The sequence below is a fragment of the Sturnus vulgaris genome, chromosome 15 (assembly GCF_052056855.1).
Source record: "Sturnus vulgaris isolate bStuVul1 chromosome 15, bStuVul1.hap1, whole genome shotgun sequence".
Taxonomy (NCBI): domain Eukaryota; kingdom Metazoa; phylum Chordata; class Aves; order Passeriformes; family Sturnidae; genus Sturnus; species Sturnus vulgaris.
In genome coordinates this window covers 7,570,477-7,593,839 of record NC_142257.1, presented here as the reverse complement: position 1 = coordinate 7,593,839, position 23,363 = coordinate 7,570,477, and the positions used below count along the sequence as shown (strand labels likewise).

The 23,363-nt window shown below is 40.2% G+C and overlaps 1 protein-coding gene across 1 annotated transcript; it reads right to left on the bottom strand.

Annotated features, from left to right (window-relative positions):
• Positions 1-1,310: 1,310 nt before the first annotated feature.
• GFPT2 (glutamine--fructose-6-phosphate transaminase 2) lies at positions 1,311-18,518 on the bottom strand. The gene is made up of 19 exons (XM_014886986.2): positions 18,456-18,518; positions 13,879-13,986; positions 13,160-13,258; positions 12,343-12,468; positions 11,718-11,776; positions 11,091-11,225; positions 9,622-9,683; positions 8,353-8,432; positions 7,953-8,070; positions 7,119-7,282; positions 6,516-6,611; positions 6,318-6,415; positions 5,855-5,975; positions 5,537-5,694; positions 5,286-5,400; positions 4,563-4,690; positions 3,347-3,514; positions 2,762-2,923; positions 1,311-2,171 (listed from the first exon to the last, which is right to left on the bottom strand). Exons 1-19 carry the CDS (start codon positions 18,460-18,462, stop codon positions 2,127-2,129), a joined length of 2,049 nt encoding a protein of 682 aa, XP_014742472.2. The 5' UTR covers positions 18,463-18,518; the 3' UTR covers positions 1,311-2,126.
• Between the last annotated feature and the right edge of the window lie 4,845 nt (positions 18,519-23,363).

Sequence of the window (23,363 nt, the reverse complement as noted above, 5' to 3'; positions counted from 1 at the left end):
AGGGAGGGCGCTGAAGGCCCGCAGTGACGGGGCAGTTCGGCCGCCGCCCCCGGTGTGGTGGCGTTTTATGACGTCAGCATGTCACGATAATCGTGATGTCATCGCATGACGTCATGCCATCACGGGAGTTGTTACGTCATTGCCTGACGTCAGCCTGTCACGATAGTCGCGACGTCACGTCACAGCAGTACCATGTCGCGACCGGCTGTGGCACCAACCCTGCTGCCGGCTCCTCACAGCTCCCGCAGGCCGGGGAAGCCTTCGGTGCCACCAACACCTGCCCTGGGCAAGGAGCCCTCACACGGTGAGAGCCTGAACCACGTCACAGCACCCACAGCACGCCCTGAGCTGCTGCTTCTGCCACAGCCCCTGCAGCACGGACTTCCCACAGCTTTTCCAGAGGGATGGGATTTATTCCCTCCCCGAGCTATTTTCAACCCCACTCAAAAATCATTAGCCTTTTCTCCATTACCTACCCCCTGCCTTGACACGAGGACTGCTTGTTTTTAAAACAGGTGCTGCCTAAAAATAAACTCAATTTTCCACCTCTCCTAGGACTGATGAGAGCTTTCATTTCTGTGATTTCTATTCTCACAGATGATTTTAGAAAAACGCAACTGTAATTTTTTTAATAAATCAATTTAAAGTCACATATAGACTAGATGACATCAATATGCTCTGACAGTTCTACTTTTCAATATGAAGAGAATACTAATCCTAGATTGAGTGTAAAAGGGGCCTTTCCATCACTTACCAAAACATGTTAGATATACAGAGTTACATATTCTTGGCATTTAGATCAGATTAGTACTATATTTTTCGTTATGATTTTGGTTCTATTATGTGGTTATAAAAAGTACTAGCGCAGTTTCCAGTAAGTAGCTCCTGTTGTAACAAGCTGGTGTAACACTTTCAAGCTCTTTACCTAAGTAAGCATTCAAACACCTCCATTCAAAACCAAGCCTGTAGAGGAATATCATTTAAGAAGATTTCACTAGTGAAGTATTTCGTTAATAAAATGCAGAAAAAATAAATACTATGCTTTCTGGCCATTTGGAAATAAAAACCAAATAAATGAGTAGAGAACTTCTTGTGTGTATCTACCTTATTTTTTTACAGATTTATAGGTGCTCCTCTACTGCAAGGTGGTTCACAACTAGCAAAGTGTGCTTTTGCAAATATATATGGTACTAAAATAGGACTTTCTTCAGACCTGAGATAGAAGTTATCAAGTTTAAAAAAAAAACAACAAAAATGAAACAAATAAAAACGCAAACACAGACACATAAAAAAACCCCAAAACCACAAAATAAGAAGAATTATATAATATTTTAATTCCATTGTCATTTATTGTACCTTCTACAAACAAAAATATCACTTGAAAGACATCCAGTTCCCTTATTCTGTTGCACTATACATGTTATGCAAATAAGAGCTGGGGTGGCATACAAAACAAATGTCATTCTGGCTTTTCGAAACAGTTGAAAGAAGCAGAAATTTAAAACATAGCTGGGAATTTACAGCCAGAGAAGAACTTTGCAAATGACTGGTTAAGTATGAAACACAGATGCAATGGGGGAAGGGAAGCTGAGAAAAAAGAGGGGACAACAAAATTCCAGTTTGAGGCTGAAGAGGAAAATCCCTAACAACTGTACAGAATTATCAACACGCTCAGTATTTACATTCTGAGCATTACCAATGTTACAGATAAGCAATGTACTAAAAAAAATAACTTAAAAAAGGCTATACAAATTGTACTTATAAATACTATATCTTTGAAACTAGTTATGTAGTGTAGGCTAAAAAAAATGTTCACAGTTACTCTGGAGAGAGCTGTATATATATATATATTGCACAGTAAAAAAGTTCATTCAGTATACCATGTGTAAACAATTTTTATCTTCTTTGGCAATTTCAGGACTTAGAGGAGTATTTGCTGTGAGTAAAAGCACTTGGGTACAAGGCACATCAAAAGCTTTTAAAGCTGCAAGATAAATCTTTCTGACACTTTCCAGTTAGCACTGTCATTCTCTTTAGAAAAAGCATTTACCTATGAATTCAGAACAACACATTCTACAAGTATAACTCAGAGGTCTGGTGACAAAGACATCAGCTGTTCTTGGCTATTACTCTACAGTAACAGATTTCGCCAAATTTCTTGGAAAGTCCACCTAGAATGAAGAGACAGGCTTTCAGTATGACAGAGTAATACTGACATTCTGCATTTGACAGTTCATTTAGTGTGCTTTCTCAGACTTCCTAATGAGTTCTGCTTTATTCTAGACACATTAACACACACAACAGGCTATAGATCTGCAGATAATGACTTGCAGCTGAATTCATCTGTGCTTCCAAAACCCTCCTAACAAATACATATTTGTTTTGCATAGGGTACATTTCCAAAACAGTCATCATTATCAAACTGACACACTGACACATCAACAAACCAAGCTGTACAAAGCACTGACCTATTTTAAGTTAAAGTACAATATCACATTTCAAAATTAGGTTCTCTATAAAAGTCCCATTTGCATTCTTAACTACTCAAAGCAAAAGAGCTTTATAATTTTTGTAGAGAGATACTAGTTAAAAAACACAAAACTGCAGAATTGTCACGGAAATGCCACCTCTATAACCACATTCACTCTTTTCATAGCTAGTGAATCTTAGATATGCCATATAACTGGGTCTCTCACTTCACACTGGTAGGAGGAAGTTCAAAACTACACTAAAAGGAGTGTTAAATATAGAAAATACTTACGTCATATCCTCTGAGAACAGCCAGGTGGAATGAAAGCAACTGAAGAGGAATGACACTCAACACTCCTTGGAGGCAGTCAACTGTATGAGGCAGCTCAATGGTTTTGTAGGCAAATTTTGAGCTTTCAGTGTCTTCTTTAGAGCACAGAATGATTGGACGACCCTGAAAATAAAATTTTGCCTTGTTAAATGAAGAGCTAGCCTAGAACTGTTTGAAATATCTTTCACAGCACGCCTGTATGTGTTTGAAGATACTCAAGTAGCTAACAAAGGCAATGCCAGTCTTGTATAATGGCTCTTGACTTTCACTATATTGTAAGATTTGAATGTTTTCACCCCACAGAGTTTTAACATTATTCCATTTGCTTCAAAACAGAAAAACCCAAAACAAACAAACAAGCCATATGAAAGCAGTTTTCACTGCTGATGTTAACTTGTAATAACAAGCTGCAATGCAGATGTAGCATCTTATTTACAACTTAATAATTAACAATAATCAGTTTCCAGGTGCACAGTCAGCAGTGATGCAGTGTGCACAATCTCTTTTCCTATAACACAGTAGAAGTTAATTAGTTAAACACTGTACCTGCCGAGCAGTGACCTGTTGCAGAGCATTCTGGCACTTGGTGAAACAAGGATCCTTCATGATCACCATGATAACAGGCATTTGTTTATCTATTAGGGCTAAGGGCCCATGTTTCAGCTCACCAGCCAGGATACCTTCCGAGTGCATATAGGTGATTTCTTTTATTTTCTAAAAGAAAGGAAATGCCTCAAGTCAGTACTAAATCAGCTAAAAAAACAACAGCCACAAGAAGCAAAACACCAAGGTGTGGTTACTGCGCTGCAAAGCGAGTGAAAGGACAGCAACACACACGGACTTCTTCAGGGAAAAAAGGCCAACTTTATTGTATGGACAGCCCGTATTTAAAGTGTGTTACGTGTAGCTAGGACAGGACAGTAGTTCATTGGACAATTGGGAAAAACATCCTTGGGACAGTACCTCAGGATGTATCCCACGGGAAAGACACCAGGTGTTAATCTTTATTATGAATTTTACTCTATTTTTCACCATGTTATCACCCTGGGAAACTTCCTCCCTAACTGAAGCTGCAGTCAGCTTGCCAGCCTGGGAATGGAGCTGAGAGTCAGGAGAAATCCAGGCCTGAAAAGAATTTCCAAGCTGTAATTCCCTAGCTCTCTAAATGTGTGTGTCCACACCAAGGCTGTATCTCTGCCACTTAAATACATGTACCCAGTATCAAGTATTAGTGAAAACACACGGGTGGCTGCTGGGATTTCTAGCAGGCTGTGGGCAGCAGCAGAGTTCACCCATGCACACAGAGTAACCAACAGGAACTTTAGGAACCGAACACCCAGCACAATCTTGGCTACTGCAGTCTGCCTTTAACACATCAAACTCCTCTGAGAGATAGATATGTGTTCATTTTACCACAGTGTTCATAATTCATGACTTTCCTGCATGAGCATCTCTTCTCAAAATCAGCACATTGTGTTTTTCTGATGTTGTTTTCAAATGGGTCAGCAAGTTAAATTCTTAGTTTCTTGTTTTAAAATAGACTCATTAAATACTGTGTTTATTATGTGGAAGAAGCAGGAAACTGATATAATACCCAGGTTCACTTTATGTACATGTTTAATTAAATGCTTCTAGTTAGAGACAGCAGTTCTACTGTGGCAGAAGTAAATTGCAATGAAATACTATAAATAAACTATCTTGCAGAAACAAACAAACAAAATCTCATTTTAAATAATATTAAACAATATTGAGAAGTTCCTACCAAAGCTCCTTCCAGACAAGTGGCATAATTATACCCACGACCCATAACCAGCAATGATCTTTGTTTGTACAGTTCAAGAGCCAAGTCATGTATCTTCTCATCCAAGGACAAGACTTCTTTAATCATTTCTATTGAGACACAGAAAAAAAAAAATCAATTTTTTTAACTGGAAAAACCAGTTCGCTTGTAGCAGCATGTTCTAATTATTTAATTGAACAAATACACTTCATACAATTCAGCCACTAACTCAGCAACTTTAAACTGGAGTTTAAGGATATTTAATCCAGCTTTACTTATAGTAATAAATTTAAAGCAAATATTGGTTTAAGCAGTGCTCATACATCCCATTTGAATTTCTAAAGGAACTGAATTTCTAAAGTCACCTTGAATTAGCTTCCTTTTATCTATAAAGCTTTCCACTTTAAAACAGTAACAATTTCAAATGATGAATTTAGGAGATCAAATAATATTTCTCATACAAAACTACGTTATTGTCATTAGAAAACCCAACCCATGAAAATTCTGATCTTCCTGCCAAGTTTCTTGGAAGGGCATTTGTAAAATTGGCAAATAGTGCAGAAACAACCAGTCCATTTTTCTCATATTGTCTGCCTTTCAGGATGAGGGGGAGAGTGAAACTTAAATGAGAAAGAAATATCCCTGAGTAGTATTTTACACTGCCAACATCCCCTATGCCTCCTCAAACTCAAAGTATCCACGTACCTGGCAATGATTTTAGTCCACTAATGATTTCCTGTCTCCTTTTCTGCAAGGAAATTCTGTCTTCAGACATCATTAGGCCAAACATTACAAGTGACACAAATTGGCTGGTGTAAGCCTGCAGACAAAAGAAAAACATTTAGCAGCTAATTCTGCAGAGTGAATATGATCTCAGTTTGAAATGCTGCAATTAAAATTTGAGTTGTATTCCACCCGGCTGAAAGAGTGAAAGTCAAACACTGAACAGCAATTACCTTTGTGCTCGCCACACCTATCTCAGGCCCTGCATTGATGTGCACACCACAGTCAGTCTCCCTGGATATTGAACTTCCAACTGTGTTTGTGATGCCAACTGTCAGAGCACGGCGTTCTTTACAATACCTCAAGGCCATAAGTGTATCTGCAGTTTCACCTGGAAAACATGCACACCTTTGCTTCAGGTTGGCAGAGGATAATAATGATTCTTAAAAAGCATAAAATTCTACACAAGTGTGTTCTAAATACACTTACATGATGCAAAGTGCAATGGAAAGCAATCTTATAGCACTTATTTAACAGCAAATGCAGCTCACCTGATTGGCTTATGAAAAAGCACACATCATCCCTGAATACAGGTGTGTTTCTATCCAGGAAGTCACTGGCAAGTTCCACCATCACTGGTAATTCAGTTAATTCTTCCAGGACTTGTCGAGTCTGTATTCAAGCAGAACACAGTATTTGTTAATATTGCTGCCCACTGACATTTGGACATTTTACAAGTCAGAGATAATCTAAATGAATTCTTATTAGAAAAGCTGCTAATTACAGCTCACCAGAGCTTTAAAAACCAAGGTGGAAAAAGTTAACTTCTAGCATGGTAATTAATGGCATTAGAGCATTAATAAAAAATGTGGCACTAAGGAAAGCTAAATAAAAAGGTGAGACCCTTCAATGAAAGACAAAGTCTGAGACAGAAGAAAAAGCAGATGAAAAGCTGTTGTCTGAAACCCCAGCAATTAATTTATTGGTGCATTTCAACCAAGACTGGGAACCTACAGCCACTGCAGCATGGTAACTGGTCCCACAGCCAATAATGATCAGTCTTCGGCATCTTCTGATTTCTTTCAAATGATCTTTCAGCCCCCCCAGCAGAACTGCAAAAAAATAAATACACATATATCAATGGTGTTTCTCATTTTCTTGATATTTACAAATTTCAAACTTAGTGCAGTTTGAAGGGCTGTTCACCGTTACCTGTGCTGGTCTCAAAATTCACCCTGCCTCTCATTGTGTTGACAACTGATTCTGGTTGTTCAAAAATTTCCTTTTGCATGAAGGCACTGAAGTTACCTGTTTACAAAAACATGACATGGCAATGCTTAGGTTTGTTATTTTAAGTCTCTTCAAGTTACAAATAGAACTTTTAAAGACTAAATTGACTGAGTTAGCCTAAATAAAAGCTTACAATAGGCAAGAAGAAAGGAAGGATGGAAAGATCACTCTGGTTGGTTCCATTTCCCAATACTGACAAGGTAAATAAATTCCTTCATAAGGAAACTGCTGTGCTCCCTTTCAATTCTTAATTGAGTCAAACCTTGCCAACAACTACAACATGCTAACATTAGTTACATTTTCACTGGATACTGAAATAAATGGAAGTATCTATGACTTTTCCAAGGCTAAAATATCCCAGACTGCCCATTCTCTCTTGGTCTTAAAACTTGGAATTGTCAGCTCCCAGTAGAAGCAGCCTGAATAAAAGGTAGGCGTCACAATTAGCAGTTTTCTGCCTCATCTACTACACAAACAGCAACTATCCATCGTTGATGATACTCATTTACAGATGTTTCAACCAACCCTTCATGATTTGCTGCAATTCCATCTGCAAGGTCTGGATGGCCCGGGAAGGATCATCACTAGCTGAACGCTCCAGACGGTGAATCGAGAGCTTCCCATCAGTTACAGCTGCAATGTCATCATCTTCTAAGAAAATCACTCTGTTGGTGTGCTCAATGATAGCACTACAGAGGAAAAACAGAAGCAAGACAAACCTGACACGTCAGAGTTGGTAACAGCAAAGCAGTTAAATATGCCACAAGAGCCCTTTCAGCCCTGCTTTTCTCTTCCTTTAGGACCTAAGTGCAGACAGAGCCATCCTAAAGGCAATGGCTCCACCTGCTGCTCCTCCTGCACTCTCACAGCAACCCACAGCAGGAGGCTCAGGAACCACTGCATCTATTCCTGCTGGTCTGAAGTTGCCTCCCAGTGTCCTTGCTGGATCCTGCTAAGGTCACACTCTTGTTTCCAAGATAAATGCGTGCCTGATGTCCAGCTTCCTGCCCAGCTCGGAACCATGCCAGCATTTTCCTTCTCTGATATCTGAATTGAAAACATCACAACCCCGACTATAGTCTGCCCAAATGCTCAGCTGATGAATGCCCATTTGTACCCAAATTACTTTCCTACACAAGATGTATTTCACATAGAAGTCAGCTACTGGCAGATATTGCACTTGTGAAGGTTTGTCAGCAGCATTTCAACTGCAAACATTTTTCAGGCACCTGAGCCTGGAGTGACAGCAGTTTTCTGAAAGCCATTGTACAAGAACAAGGTGGTTTAGATTTCCAGAACTATCTCACTTTAAAACAAAAAAACCCAGTATTTTCAGCAAAGTTGAAGTACTTTTGCTACCTTGCATCTGATGCAAAGAAGAATTCTACTGCCTTATCCCCAACAGGATGAAGGCAGGTTGAGCTGTCCAGTCTTTTCATTTGGGAGTTACAGATGTTCTTCACATTCTCAATGTTGCCTATTAAAGAAATGAGACATTTTAAATGCAAAACCAGTTCTGTTTAAGCTAAGATTACAGACTATACAGGTTTAGGGTATCACAGTTACAGAAATAGGTTGAGGCATGGGACTTTAACATGAACTACACATTCAGTAGTATAAAAATATTCCCAGTCAATAAGCTATTTGGGGGCATCAGCTGGTAGTTTTATGGTACAAAAACCAATTAACCTAATTTCTAATCATAGAATAACAGTAATATTAATTCTTAAAAATAATGTCCTTTGATTTATCAACTTACATGTTCTATACAAAACTGGAATCTGTTCAGTTGACAGCTTGTACTTGCTTCTAACCCCAATGAGCAAAGGACTCCCTCTCCTAAAGAAAGAAAAACACTCGATTTTATGAAGAGAAATGCACATACAAAGAAGTTATCAGACATCAGTGAAGCTGAAGAGACAATATCCCATCTAGCTTGGAAAGAGCCTCCTTCAACCATGATCCTAAGGCTATTACATGGCAGAAGTTATATAAACTTGGTTCTTCTGTAAGATTTACCAAATATTATATAAGTAATTACCATGTGCACTGGTGATTCTTTACCCATAAGCTACATCCAGGTAGAGGAAGATGTATATGAACCAGCTGCTATCTTTGCAGTAATCAGAAAACAGCTTGGTACAGGGACCAATTTGAACCAAAGCTTACTTTGCCTCTAAAGTGAGAAAACAATAAGCTCCCATGCTCTTCAGAGTTGTAACACTATTACAACCTTTAGCCTTTCAAACTCAGAAACATCAACCACCCCTATTGCACCTCTTAAACTGTAGAATATTAAGACCATTTTCTAATTATATAGGTTACACGTCACTGAAGACCTTATTAAAAAAACCCACAGGAATAAAAGAAGAAGTCACACTCAGATTACAAGATTTGCTTCTCTTAAATCCCTCAACCCTAAAAACCCAAACCTGAACCACATATAGAATAGTTCATTTCAGAAGATGTTCTCCAGTTGGAGTGATGGTACAGCTGGCTTTTTCAAAATTTTAATGTAGTCTTATTTTAGACCACCAAAGCAATGGGCTTTTGGGTTGTAATATAAAACGGTCTTTATTCCCATCACTTGCTATTTTAGTCAGTTGCTACATCACTTTCTATTTTAATATCTTTACATTTCCTGAAAGTTGTTTTTCAAGTCGTAAATACAAGTAGAACTTAGACAGAAAAGACATCATAAATGCTATGACAGGTATAGAACACTATTTGTGTAACATGTACTATGATAGTCTTTCAGCCAACATGAATACACTTATCTCAGTCTTTACTCAATGGGAACTAAAACTGAATAATATCCCTTCCCCCTCCCCTTTTTGATATAGGAAAAATGTTAGCATGCTCTTAACACAAATTTTGAAAGACAAGATACACTGAGATTCTTTATTGACTCACTGTTTTGGGCTAATTAAGCACTTTAAACATCAATATTTTAGTACCTTTAAGAGAGGTTGGCTTTTTTTAACCTAATAAAAAGCATGCATTATGTATAAAATGGACTTTTACTAACCTGGTAGCAACAGCTTCACCTGGGTAATGGATGCTCTTGAAAACCAATGCAAAAGCACCTTCCTGGAAACCATGAACACAAAGGAGAAAAAAAAGATCCTAAACAACATATCTCAAATAGTTGCATCTCATTAAACTGAGGCCCCTCTCTGAAGAGGCACTGAAGGAACTGCTATCAGGAATCTCTTCCTGGAGGGCAGACTGCACCTTTAAAGGAATTGGCCATGGAGCAAAACAAGCTGACTTGCACATTAATGGTGCAACAGCTGAAAGATCAGGAAGTGAGCACTTCGCCTCTCTTTATAAATAAAAACAATAAACTCTAATGCAAAGGTTATGATAATGTCAGAGATGTTACTCACAATCAACATGAAGACTGTTAGACATTTACTTTCATTAAGACCTTCAATCAGAATTTGCATGTAATGCATTACCATGCAGCTTCAACTAAAAACCTGGAGTTACTATTTCCAGTTCAAGCAGCAAATTCTCATTAATGTATTTCAAAAACAAAACACACAAAAAATCCACAACAGCAGAAGAAAAACCAGAAACAACTCTACAGTACTGACACAGCCAGCAAAGTCCTGGAGGAGGATTCCCAAAGCAGGAGCCAAGGCCCCCCCACCCTGCCAGCAGGACAGAGATGGTGACATTCCCTCCTGTCCCAGGGCTCCACCCAGAGCACTCTGCCCCTCTTCTGGAGCTGAAGCCTCCCTTCCCCTCAGCTCTGTGGCTGCTCCCTCTTGACCCACACCGGCCTTGACTTGGTGTGGATTCCAGCCCCGCTCCAAGGAATCCTACAGAGCTGCTTTAAAGAGGAGACGGGGAGGTGAAAAGAGAGTAAGAAACTGCAGGAAGGGGAGGGAAAACATCTGCCCAGAGACTGGGGGAGGAAACAAAGCCAGCTTTCTCCAAGTTCGCAATGCATCTATCAAAGTTTTTAAGCATTCACATACTGAGTAACAGTAGATTCCCACTTCACAGTTTGGAAACTAGTCCAGCTTGTTAGATCTATTTCCAAATAGGAGAGCCAAGGCATTGGCCAAACTTGAATCACAGCAGTGTTTCAACACGATCAGAATAACCTTTAGGAACACACTGCTATTTATGAGAGATTTTAACCCCCAGAGGCTCCTCTTAGGTTTTTTGTTTTGTTTTTTTTTTTTAATTAAACCGCTTCATTAAAAATCTGTGTTAACTTCTTCCGAGAAACAAAACAAAAATTCAACAAAAAAACCCCACTGCTACTGCAATTTAAAGATTTAACAGTGAAAAGTCTTTGAAGTCTCCAAAATTCTAATCTAATTTCTTGGTCTATTAAGCATTATTTAGAAGCTTAAAAGTGCTATTTGCAGCACCTTCTAAGAACTCCTGCAGAAGATCTAAATGCATAAGGCAGAATGCTAAGGAACCCCTGCAAGTAGCTTATACTGTTGTACAGGGGAAAAAACGTAATTTCCCACTTACCAACTGTGGAATAACTCTCTCTACCAAGGATGAAAAACTGGTATCTTTGCTCTCTCTGTTGTCATACATGTACTTGATCAATTTGGGGATTGTTTCTGTATCCGTCTCAGATTCAAATTCATATCCTTTGCTCTCCTGAAACATCATAGAGAAAAGTAAAAATTGTGTCCATCCTCAGGCAAGAAACACTGAAGAGCCTCTCAGCTGCCTCCCACCAGAAACTGCAGTCAAATCTTGGAGCACTACATTGGACCAGCAGATATAAATCAATAAGGACTTATGTCATAGATACTCTTTGGGAAATACTGGAATAAAACACATAGTAAGACTTGTTTAGAATCTGTCAAGCACCAAGAGACAGGAGGGAGCCCACTCCACACACCCTCTCAGAGAATCTCAGCACAAACTGCTACTCTACTCATCAATACTTTGCATTTAGGATTACTGGAACATATTGCAGTTCACCAGCTCATGAGTATCTTTATTAGGCAGACTCTTTCACACAGCTTTTTTATAGATGATAGCAAGAAACTTGAATTTATGTTCCACTGAAGTCATGAAAGATCTGATGGTAGCTGGAGAAAGTATTAACTTTCTAGGTTTAGAATTGAGTTACCACAGACTCACCAGAAATTTTCTCAGGTCCTTATGGTTTGTGATGATTCCATTATGGATGACAACAAATTCTAAGAGAAAAAATAGAGATATATATATTCATGGGCAACAAAAAATTAAGATATTTAATTCAAAACACAAAATTACAAGGGAAACAAAGCCTAGACTTACACTTGAAACCACCATAGCTTTCAGACCTACAGTTTATCACAATATGAACAACTGAAAGCAGAAGCTTACAAATTCTGAAATTATACAAAGGCAGTTCCAAATTACTGAGAGTTCTAAACTACACCTAGTAGAGCACCAAGCCTTCTCAAGTAAAGAATTTTATGAAATCTCCCTTTTCTGGACCAGGCAATATTTACACATTCATATTTTCAGTCTTACCTTTCAAAACAAGAATGTTGTACTTCAATTAACTTGCAATTTTCAGAGAACAGATCTCATTACTTTTTAGCATTACTTTAGCCTGAAAAGAGGCTATTTAGTTTTAAAAGTGTCTGAACTAAATAGAATGGCAACAGCTTAGCCCTAGTATAAAAAATAGATACCATAACAGTAGTAAGAAGATATGTGCTCTGTGCATTGAATCATTTCAGATTCGTGTGGTTCAGGTGCTGTAGAGATTACTTACCATTCCTTTTATCTGATCTCTGAGGGTGACTGTTAATTGCACTTGGTACTCCATGGGTCGCCCAGCGAGTATGAGCAATTCCAAAATGTGTTTCAAAATCTGTTTTTGAATCCAGGTCATCTTGTTCTACACAGGAGAAATTCAGTTTACTGAATAACTAATACTGCCTCTCTCCCCCTCTTTTGCTCTCTCTCACACACGCACAATTAGTAAAACAAAGACAATTCCTACAGGCAAAAATCTAAATGCTATCTTCTGGGGTTTTTTTAAACCATTTGCTTTCTTGACATTACACTTCAGAAAGTTCAAGCTACTGTGATTAAAACCTTATTTGCCAAGACATGAGCATTTTTAGCCAATACTAACAGCCAGGCTAACAGACCCCATTACTACAAATTATAATGTAAACGTATTAAAGCACAACTTCAGCCTTTCACAGATGGGAGCACTGCATAAAGCAGATTGTGATGACAGCCAGCTGCTTAAATGGTCGTAAATTCTGTCAGAGTGCATGTTTCAGCATTTCAGCCATGCAGCACAGAAATCACATGAGTAAAGTGCCAATGGAGCCCAGGTTTTGAACAAAGGAGCAAGCAAAAGAAGGGAGTATAGACTGACAGTCTCACAGTGATCTGAAGATCAGCTTGCTTTTTAAGTGCAGATTTGAGGGGCACAAAAAATGTGGCTGCTTGGATTTCTCAATGCAGTTACTGCTGATGCAAAATCATAACTGCAGTTTTATGGTCTGACTTTCTGTTGAGATGCAGATGGTATCTGACTGGGAGGCCAAAGCAAAGGGGTCATTTTTAACACTTACTGTACAACTCTTCTTCCAGGGCCTTTACTTTTCCTCTTTTCTTAACCAGTTTGATGAATCTTTCTTTTTCTTCATTATTATTTCCATCAATTGCCACTCCTACAGCCCAGGATACAGTCATAAGTGTTATTTAAAGCATGAAATACACTAGAAAGAGGAAAAGGCTGAGAAAATACACACAGGCACACACCACTGAAATGAGTATTTTAAAATTACCCTTTAAAGGGATATATTTGAAGTCTGTTGCTAGACCTGTGCATGTTCAAATGAAACTACATCAAGTCTATATCCACTGCACAGATTAAAACATACATGAGCCACCTCGAATTGCATTTGACAACAGACTGAAATATTTTGCTGGATGAAATGAGCCAACTCGAATTTAAGACAAATTTAATCTTCCCCATCCTTCGCTGGGATTCACATACACAAAAAAGGCTGAGGCACAAACTACATGGCCCTGTATAGAGATCGTCTTCCACGCCCTGTTTGTTTTGCTTACGTGTACTAACCTCAACCATCTAATTACAGAGCTAAACACCCAATTTTAAGTCCTGACAAAAGCTGTAGCACTCCAAGAATCAAGCTAATTAGTTCTGATCTGTTAATCTGTAGACTAAAGAAAGAAAAATCCAAGAGGCCAGACACTGAAAGTACTCAAAAAGTTATTGAATGAGCTATTGGTCGCTAAAATTAATTCGTTGGGTTGGTTAACATACCTGCAGAGTCATATCCTCTGTATTCCAGTCTCTGTAATCCTTTTATCAGGGTTCCATATATTTCCTTCCTAGTGCGAGGCACTCTGTAGTTTAGATAAGCAAAAATTCCTGTTTAAAGAGAAAGGGGGAAGGAGGGGGGAAAGAAGCAAAGGGGTTATTTTAAAAATGTGCATCACTTCAGACACAATTTAAAACTCCTTAAAAGTAGTATCAGGGAGAAATCCTGGGGGCACCCAACCACTCATTTAGTACAATTACTTCTAATGCGTTTTTAAATAGAAAGAATTCAAATACAATAAAGGACTCAGAAGCCTCATTTCAAAACACAACACATAAAATTTACTGGCGAGTTTCACTCTCCTCATGTTACCCACCAAGAGTTAAATAGTCAGGAGAGGTTAAAAAAACTCTACTTTTCATGAAAACCACAGCTGAAAATGGGAACATTGTGATCTATTTCATATCCAGGCATTCAAAGAAGGAATATATTCACCAGTACTAACACAAGGAGACTTTTGTAATCCAAGTCATGGCCTTAAATACCCATGGGTAGGTACGAGGCACAACATCTATTTCTGAAAAGCTCCAGCTTAATCCTGTATGCAACAGTCACTTCAGCAGAAAGAGGATGGAGAAGAAAACATGAGGAAAGGGCAGAAGTCAATAGGGTAGGACAACAAAAGACAGAAAGAGAAGGTACAAAACAGGGTCACCCAAAACACAAGCACCCCCCGCGCTGCCCCAGCACAATCCCGCCCGCCAAAGGCAGCCGGGAACAAGAGCCCAGCGCTGCCCCGAGTCCGCTCCTCCGGGCATCGCTCCCTGCCCGCTCGGCAAACAGAGCCTGATCCTCTTCTCTTGAATAGACCAGTCATCAACCGAGAAGAGGCTTTTTTAGTTTGGGGTTTGGTTCCCCACCCTCATTTTTATTTATTTATTTATTTAGAAGTATACAGGCATTTTCAAATTAGGAGGGTGTTGAGGATGTTGCTTTATCTTTAGCAAAGGTGTAATAAAAGAGTCACCTGCAAAGGAAAACACAGCCGTTCCTTTTCTCTGCCTACTGCTCTTCCTGGCACTCTAGTATTTATATGGATACATTAGGCCCTTTAATTTTATTTAACTCTGGCAAATCTGTGCCCCAGTAAAACAGAAACAACTAATTTCATCGTTTCAACAGTTTCTCCAAGCAACAAGTCAGGACTGGAGACCACAGTTAGAAAAAAGACCAGACTTTAAGAGCTCAACAGATAAGTAGTTCAGACAAGTGTTTTAGACAGAGAAAGCCTTTGTTTGAAATGGGACACCCTCTTCCTCCTCAGTTAAGGCTTTTGAACTGTAAATGGCCATAGTGAAGAATCTGTTTTAAGGATACACCAATAAATCTCCCTTATAAATATTACTGTGAATTTGGTTACTCCACTGGTTTATAAGACATTAATACTGTTGATTTGACAGTGAGACAAAGAGAGTATTACATTTGCCTCTGAATTTATTTAGGAAAGATTAAAGGGTGGATAATATTTTTCTGCTTCAGAAATGAGATTTATGAGGAGCTCAGCCTAATTATTTCTAGCGCATCCAACATTAACAGAGACATTAAGACAATAGTTGCATTTAAGGAGGTATTTGGAAATTTGAACTGCTTAAGTGCTGTTCTTCATGGATGCCTTGAAAAATAATGCCTCTGGTTATAAGCAGTCACTTTAGACTGAGAGCCTGTTGATCATTTTTCCAGAGAGATATTTACCATTCACTGGCACTAACCACGAACCTCAAGAGCAGCATTCTTCAATTTCTTCAATACAAATTTCTCAACATCATTCCAAAACATTGCCACACACCTCATTTCAGATCCAGCTCTACTTTCTAGGCCAGATTTCACAATGAATTTAAGCCTCAACATCCTTGTATGTTCCATGTGGCATCTTTCACTGCACAGAGCTCCAGGAAGAACCTTCCTCTGGGACCATCCTTACAATGCTGCCAGTGTGCTGCAATTGTTAAAAGGTTCCTTGTTTCCAGGGAATTGGAGCTGCATTTCCACACACGTGCATTAGAAGATGCAGAAGTCACCAAAGGCCATTTAAAATGAAAACAATAGCTGCCGCCTGACTTCAAAGAACATGTTATAAAATCTTTCAGTTAAGTGAAATAAATCTTACTCTAAGCACTGAGAGTAACACTTTCTCTAGTACGTTTCTGTTTCATGATTTAACCACTCACGTATTTTTTCCCTCCTCAGTCATCATTTTGGCTAGATTTAAAGCACATTACTCAACTCATGTAGAAACAACTTCTGATAAAGACTCCTTGTATCTTAATTCTTTCTGGAAGCACACCAGTATGACTGAATCTCAGTTGAATCATACTTATGATAAGAGTTTTGTGATGCTAACAAGTTACTTTATGATGGCCTCCCCAGGGTTTTAGATGCCATTTCCAGATTTTGCTTCCCTAAGAAGATTTAAAAACATTCAAATCCAAGAAAAGCACCACAGAAATGTTTTACTAGGACATTGCCTTCTTGATCTGAATGTTAAATCTAGTTTGTCACTTTCCATAATCGCAGTTTGCTTAAAAGGATGAACCAGGTTAATCATGTATGGCTTACCTTTAGAAGCAGATACTAAAAACAGAAATAAAAGGTTGGTAAAACATTACTGAAACCAGCTCTCCCTTTACATGCATATCAAGACTTTAGAGCTTCCCCTTTCAGGATTTACAAGCAGAGCATCAAAAGGAAGGAAAGTATTTTGAGTATTTTTTGTGGGAAAATTCCACAAAAACTCTTGCAATTGCAAGAGTTCACCAAAATCAAGAAGGGGGCAGCCTATACTTGAAGTTTGCACACAATTATTTACTTTCTGAAAAACAAAACGATGCCTCTATTGGGGTAATCGCACTGTTGATGCCAGAAACTTAGCTTTGAAAAAGTCTCAACTTTATATCCTGATAAAACTAACTTTGATCTAAAAGAGGTCATCAGTTTAAGTGCATCTTGACTGTTTTTAAACCCTGAATACTTTTGTTTGAATACTTTTGCTATATTGTCCTAGGTGTGGGAATGATAACATCTCAACTTGGCTTCCTTACGAACATGTTTATAGCAGTACTTATGACCTATGTATTTTCAAAACATAAACCAAGGGCTATAAATCTTCACGTGCTACCTAAAGCCAAAGAAAACACAATAAGGATCTATTATCAGCACTTAAATCTGGGACGATATGAAAACATAAAAACAACAACAAAAAAGTAATTTTGAAACTGCTAGTTGGAGGCTGGGGGCTATCTTTCATGAAAACAAATGTAACATAAAAGGTCTCTAAATGCTGATGGGAAAAAAAAAAAAACCAAACCAGCTCTACTCTCACCCTTCATGAACTGCTGCTCTTTGCCGCTTCATACTGAGTCACTCGCTCCACCCCAAATTCTACCGAACTCCCTTGGACGCTGTTAACACCCTCACTTCCTAATCAATACACAGCCCAGACATGCAAAGTTTTTGATATTACCATTCCGTGTCTGGGGGCTCGCCGTGAATACCCGAGGGTGGCTCAGACACTGAGCCAGGTCTCTCACCTGGAGGGGTTTTGTTTAGAAGGTACCGAGTTTGTCTCAGTGATAGTGATCTGTCACGTAGGAGCTCAAACAATAGGAGCTGAAACAATATCACTTCGTGTTTCCATTCAAGTGAAAGAGGATTCCTGAGCTCCTTGCTCTTTCTAAGGTTACAGTTAAAAAGGATGTAGAGGCAAGGAAAAAACACCTAATTCCGAAAGTACAGTTTTGGGAGCAGTAACTCAACTCACTTTCAGCCTGCATCCCACAAAAGAGGTTTTGTTGATGACGACTAAGAAGTACAAGTGCAAATTTTTCTACTTTCATCAGACCTGAGAGGAGATGTCAGGGACAGACTGGCGAAGTTTCACTAAACTTTCATCCATAACCAAATACAATCGCATTAGCTGCTTCTGAACCCCCACTTTGATTTCAGTCTGGTCCGAAGTATATCCAAGCAACTGTGTACACGCTGTAGGAATTATCTTTACCACCTCATCTTTATTAGATAAAATGAGGTGAATAAACTCACAACAGCTAAGAAACAAGCTCCTTCACTGCCTTTGTTTGAAAACCACAAACTCTCCCTTATCGCAGTAACTTGGAAGTGAGTCACGGTTAATCAATCCCTAGTCCTGGATTAGGAAAGACAGAGCCCAGCGCATCCCGCGCCATCAGAGGCAGCGGCACCAGGAGCAGAGGTTAACCAGGCACCCCGGGACCCCCGGGGCAGGCGGGCGGTGGGAACGGGACGGTTTCCATCCCAAGACCCGGGGACACGCCGCCAAGCATGGGGGGCTCGGGGAGGGAGGAACGGAACGGCGATCGCCGCTCCTTGGGAGAAGGGACGGAGGAGAGGCTTCACCTTCCCCTGCCAGGCGCTCCCTGTCCTTCCCACCCCCCCAGATGGATGCAGTGGGGCCAGTCCCGAGCGAATCTGCAGCCGCGACACCGCTGGGCTCGGGGACAAAGCGGCCCTTGTCCCTTGCTGGCCGGGCTCGGCCGTCACTCACCGCACATGGTAGCGGCGCACGGTCCCTCCGGCTCCCGGCAAACGCGGCTGACGCCGGGCCAGCCCCGCTGCCTGCGGCTCTTATAGCTCCGGTTATAGGGCCGGGCCGGCCCTGCCTCCCCCCGCCCCCTGCCCGGGGCCCCGCGGGGGCCGAGCCCGGACCGAGCCCGGCGGGGACAGAGCCCGGCGCGGCTCCGGCAACTCCCGCCCTGCCCAGCCCGGCCGAGCTCTGCTCGCGGGGAGTCACACAGCCATTAAGCTTGGGAAAGACCTCCCAGATCACCAACCTTTGACCCATCACACCTGGTCAAACAGCGCTAAATGACACGTCCAATCATTTCTTCAACACCTCCAGAAATGGGGACTCCACCGCCTCCCTGAGCAGTCCATTCCAATGCTTGGCAGCCCTTTCCGTAAAGAAATTCTATCTGATGTCCAACTTCAACCTTCCCTGACACAGTTCTGAGTTACATCGTCTAGTCAGGTCAAGACAGGATGAATCCCATGTCCACCTCAGCCTAGGTGACTCAGGTGGGCTCAGAGATTTTCAGGGTGACAGGAACTCCAGGGACACCTGACTGTGTGACCATGGGCAGCACGAGGAGCAGTTTTTGTGCACTGATTCTGGTTTTCCGCCTCGCAGTGCCATGAAGGAACAGCACAGGTCTATCCTGGCAGGGCAGCCCCTCTAGGAGCTGGGCAGGGGAATGTCCCCCATCCTCCAGCCACAAGAATTGACAGACACACCCAGCAGCCAAATGTGTCTGCACAGGAGCCTCTGCTCGGTGCTGAACGTGGTCACCAGCTCACCTGAGGGACAGCCTAAACTCCTGCTCAGCCCCTGTGGTCTCTTCCATGTACCTGGCAAAATAGAAACTGCTCCAGGAGCCTTGTCCAGCCTCTGCCTCCGGGTCCAGGCTCTCTCCTGGGGGCAGGCACTGCCAGGTGGAGGAAGGCCACAGCCCCTGGCATGGGGTCACTCTGCCGACATGGCCCATGCAGAGCCTCGAGCTTCATCTTCTTCTAAAGAAAGTCCTCTCATCTCAGAGAGCCTCCTCCAAAAAACAGGAATAAATGGTGGCTTTTAAACGAGTGCTTTGCAGCACACTTGGACTGACAGCGCTCACAGAACAGCTGAAGCCATTATTTGAGCAAACATGATTTTTAAAAATATGCAAAGTTTTATGGAATAGTTTCTTCTTCCTTGTTAAAGAGTACCAAAATATTTTATAGACATGGTCCTAGTTATCTTATGGAGTTCTTGAAATTCAAGCGTGAGGTGTCTTATTTAAGGTAGAATTTAATGACTCTTTTCCTCTTGCATTTATTTTTCAGGTTTGTTTTACCTAAAGTAGTGATTTCCTCAAACTTTGTCATTTTCTGTCTTGATGGAGAAGTAGAATGAAAGAAAGTTTGGAACATTAACATTCCAATTGCAAACAAAACCCCAAAAGTTTTTGTGCCACTTTAAGAAAGAAACTTTGTCTCAATTTTAAGGTAAAAAAATATTTAAAATATTTTCAGGTCATAAAATTAAAAGTGTTTAAATTCTCCTTTAAATTAGTTTAGGAAAAGGGATAAATTAAGTGTATTTTTCACTTAATGTGTGGACAGCTCACACTGTGCTCCTTAAAAACCAATATTGTTTTCCTTCCCCCAGTCTCCCTGAGTAAGACCAAACAGGCCCATGATTTGTCACCATTGCAGTCCCAGCTCTGTCACTGACCTGCTATATGACATCAAGCAAGTCATTTTGACACTCCATTCCAGTTTTTCTTCTCTGTTTAGGTAACTGCTCCTCCTCTAAATTAACCTCTGATCTTGTTCTCTCAGCCCAGCCTGAGTGAAGAGAGACATTCCTAATTGCAGCTCTGTGTGTCAAGTAGCATTGCTATTTATATTAAATTATATACAATAAAGGAAAACTTCTTATTTGCTCCTTGTGGAGCATTTTAATTAATAAGTAATGCAGAGAGTAGGAAACACATTTTTTAACACCACTGCAATACTAATTGCCAAAGATCACAAGCTAGAGCCCAAAATTCCACTCATGCAAGACATTTCATGTTTCCATGTGACATTCCCAGAGAGAAAGCTAAACAGAATGAGATTCAACTGCTAGCAAGAACTGCATTAATTAGTGGTTAATGCAAAACCTTGATAACTTATCAGTCAACACTTCCCAGACGCAGCTGTCTGATGCCATTTGGCTTTTTCATTACTTTTTGGAAGTGCATTGGAGAGTATACTAATTCTTTTTACTGGTGGGTTTGTTGGGCTTGAAGGGCACATTTTATAGCACTTTGAGGGGATGATCAAACTGATCCCATCTCACAAGTTCTAAAACTCTAAAAGCCAAAATATTTGAAAGGATTACGTACTGTATTTAACATAATAAGGATCCAGAAATTCTGCCATGCTCTGGACAAGTGCTCTTCTCATGAGACCATTAAAAAAACCAAACCAAAACAGAGCAGTTTTCACAGAGAGCTTATAAATTGAAGGTTGCAATTTTCCTGTCATAAGAGACAGGCAACTAATGAGCAATAAGGAGCTCAACTGATACAATTTCCCACTAAGGTCTGAATACAAACCTGAAAGGGCACCCAAAGGGTCAGGAATTTTTGCCCAGCTACATCTTTCTTTTTTTTTTCTGCCTTTACACAAGTGATCAAAAACAGAAGTCGGAAAGAGTAGGGTACAGGATGGAGATCACTGTGTCAGTGCTTTTAGAGTCAGGTAATAAGGAATTTGCTGGGGCATCAATAGGCAAAGGTGAGGGGCAATGAAAATCATTGAGCATGTGGCTGGAAATAGGAGAGATTTATGTTTGGGCTCCCTCTGAGCCTAATACAGGTACTAGTTCTCACAGCTCTTATGATCTACCCTGAAAAGCAGCCATCAGCATTTTAAGGACAGATATTTCAAACTGCATTTGCCTACTCAAGAGGTCCAGATACATCTCTGAATACCTTGTTCTGTTCCTTTACATCCATGGGGACCGAGTTTCCTGGTGAGGAGTTTCAGTAAGTTCCCTTGTCCCAGGGTGTGAAAGGACCAAATCCCTCTCATTAGTAAACAGGGGCAGGAAAAAAGTAGTGGATTGAAGTGCAAAAGGGAAGAACTGTGACAAATATCAGGAAAAAATTAGGAGGAGCAGTTATGCAATGGAGCAGGTCCCAGAGGCTGGCTTATGGCCCTTTCACTGGTGATACCACTGGAATAGACCCTGTGCTGGCAATCACCACTGAGTGACTGTGTGTGGTGTGAAGGACAAGGGGTGAGCAAATGGCAGTCCCTTCCAATTCCAGCACTTCTATAATTATGGGCTGGATTATAAAACTCCTTTTATATTGCCTTTTTGAACTGCTGTTTGAGTGGCTACAACATTTTCTGAGAACTAATAGCCTGTCTCTAGATTCATATTAGAATACACAGCACAAGTTCTTATTTACAATGAAATCCATTATTTTAGTTTCTATTATATACTTATATATTACATGTAATTATCTATTATTTATTTAGAGATTTCTTCCTTCAAAATGTGGAAGTTGAGAGCCTAAAAGCAGTGATTGTACATTACAGATCATCATCCCCCTCCACTAGGCTTCTGGACTTCTGCAATTTTTATGTATTACTGTGAATAAAAATTATTTAAAACATGGACAAATTCTGAACATTCTCATCACCATCACTTTCATTTTAACAAAATGGGACAGTGTTACTCCCTAGCAAGGCTTTCAAGAATATTTGGGCTGACAGCTTGGTCTGGATCTCTTCGATTTCTTCCCAGTCTGATAAAGATGACTGCTGTTAACCAGGGATCACTCCAATGAAGCTGAACCTCAGCAATAGAAAATACAAAAATGAAGTGCTGACCTTGCTGGAAGGCCAGGCTGAACTTCAGGACACCCTCTGCATCCATCTCAGCTCCACAGCGAGTTTGGAAAACAATCAGCAATGCCTTTGAAGTGGAAACAGCAACACCTTTCTTCTGCTGAGAAGTTCAAAAGAGAGGAAAAAAGTGTTATTTTGATGGTTCTCTCAGTGGAGGTGTCAACTAGCTGCTCACCTAGGATCTGTGTAGGGCTAAGGCATTGGTATTTCCAGTTTAAAAGTATGTAATAGTAATTAACAGCTTTTAATTTGGAAACAGGGGAGAGTTAATCGTCATTTGTCACTGTCGAACAGTTGACTTTGAAATTATAAAAATTATGTGTGGTAGGAGGAGTTACATATGAATGTGAATCATCATCATACCTATGACTGAGGATTAAGTAACCATGATTTAATTCAGAGGTGGCTTTTCAGCTGAGTGTCGTGAGGAGCATGTGTAATGTAAAACCAACCCAGCTAATTAACTAGATCTTACTTTAAAAAACACGAAGGCACATTTAGTGATAATTAATCTAAAGCATTGTGTTTTAAAAAGCATTAAGTGGTTTCCTGAGGTTTTGATGTAAATTCCTCATAACAGGAGTTGCAAATATATTGATGGCAAGAGTCAGAGAGGAAAATAAATTATTGGAAAAGTCTGTAGAATTTTCCAGCAAGCCAGCTTTCAGTGCTGAATTAGTTTTCTCAGCATATTGTGTGGTCCTTCAGGTCAGAAGTGAGAAATGCTGATAGACTAACACAGATATCTGCATACTTTCCCTCCCCTGCCCCATTTCTGGGGATTGAGTCCCTCTACTCAGTATTTTTCATAAATTCAGTATTTTTCATAAATTCGGGATTCTCTCGGCTTACATGGGGTTGGAGGGAGCAAAGCTAGCTACTTGCAGTGGTTGCAGAAAGCATACCCATGTGAGAAGTCAAGAAGCTTAAAATCCAAAGATGAAAAAAGCATTATAAGAAGATAATTCTCTCCAGTAATGCACCAAAACATGGTGTGGCTAAAGTGTTTGAG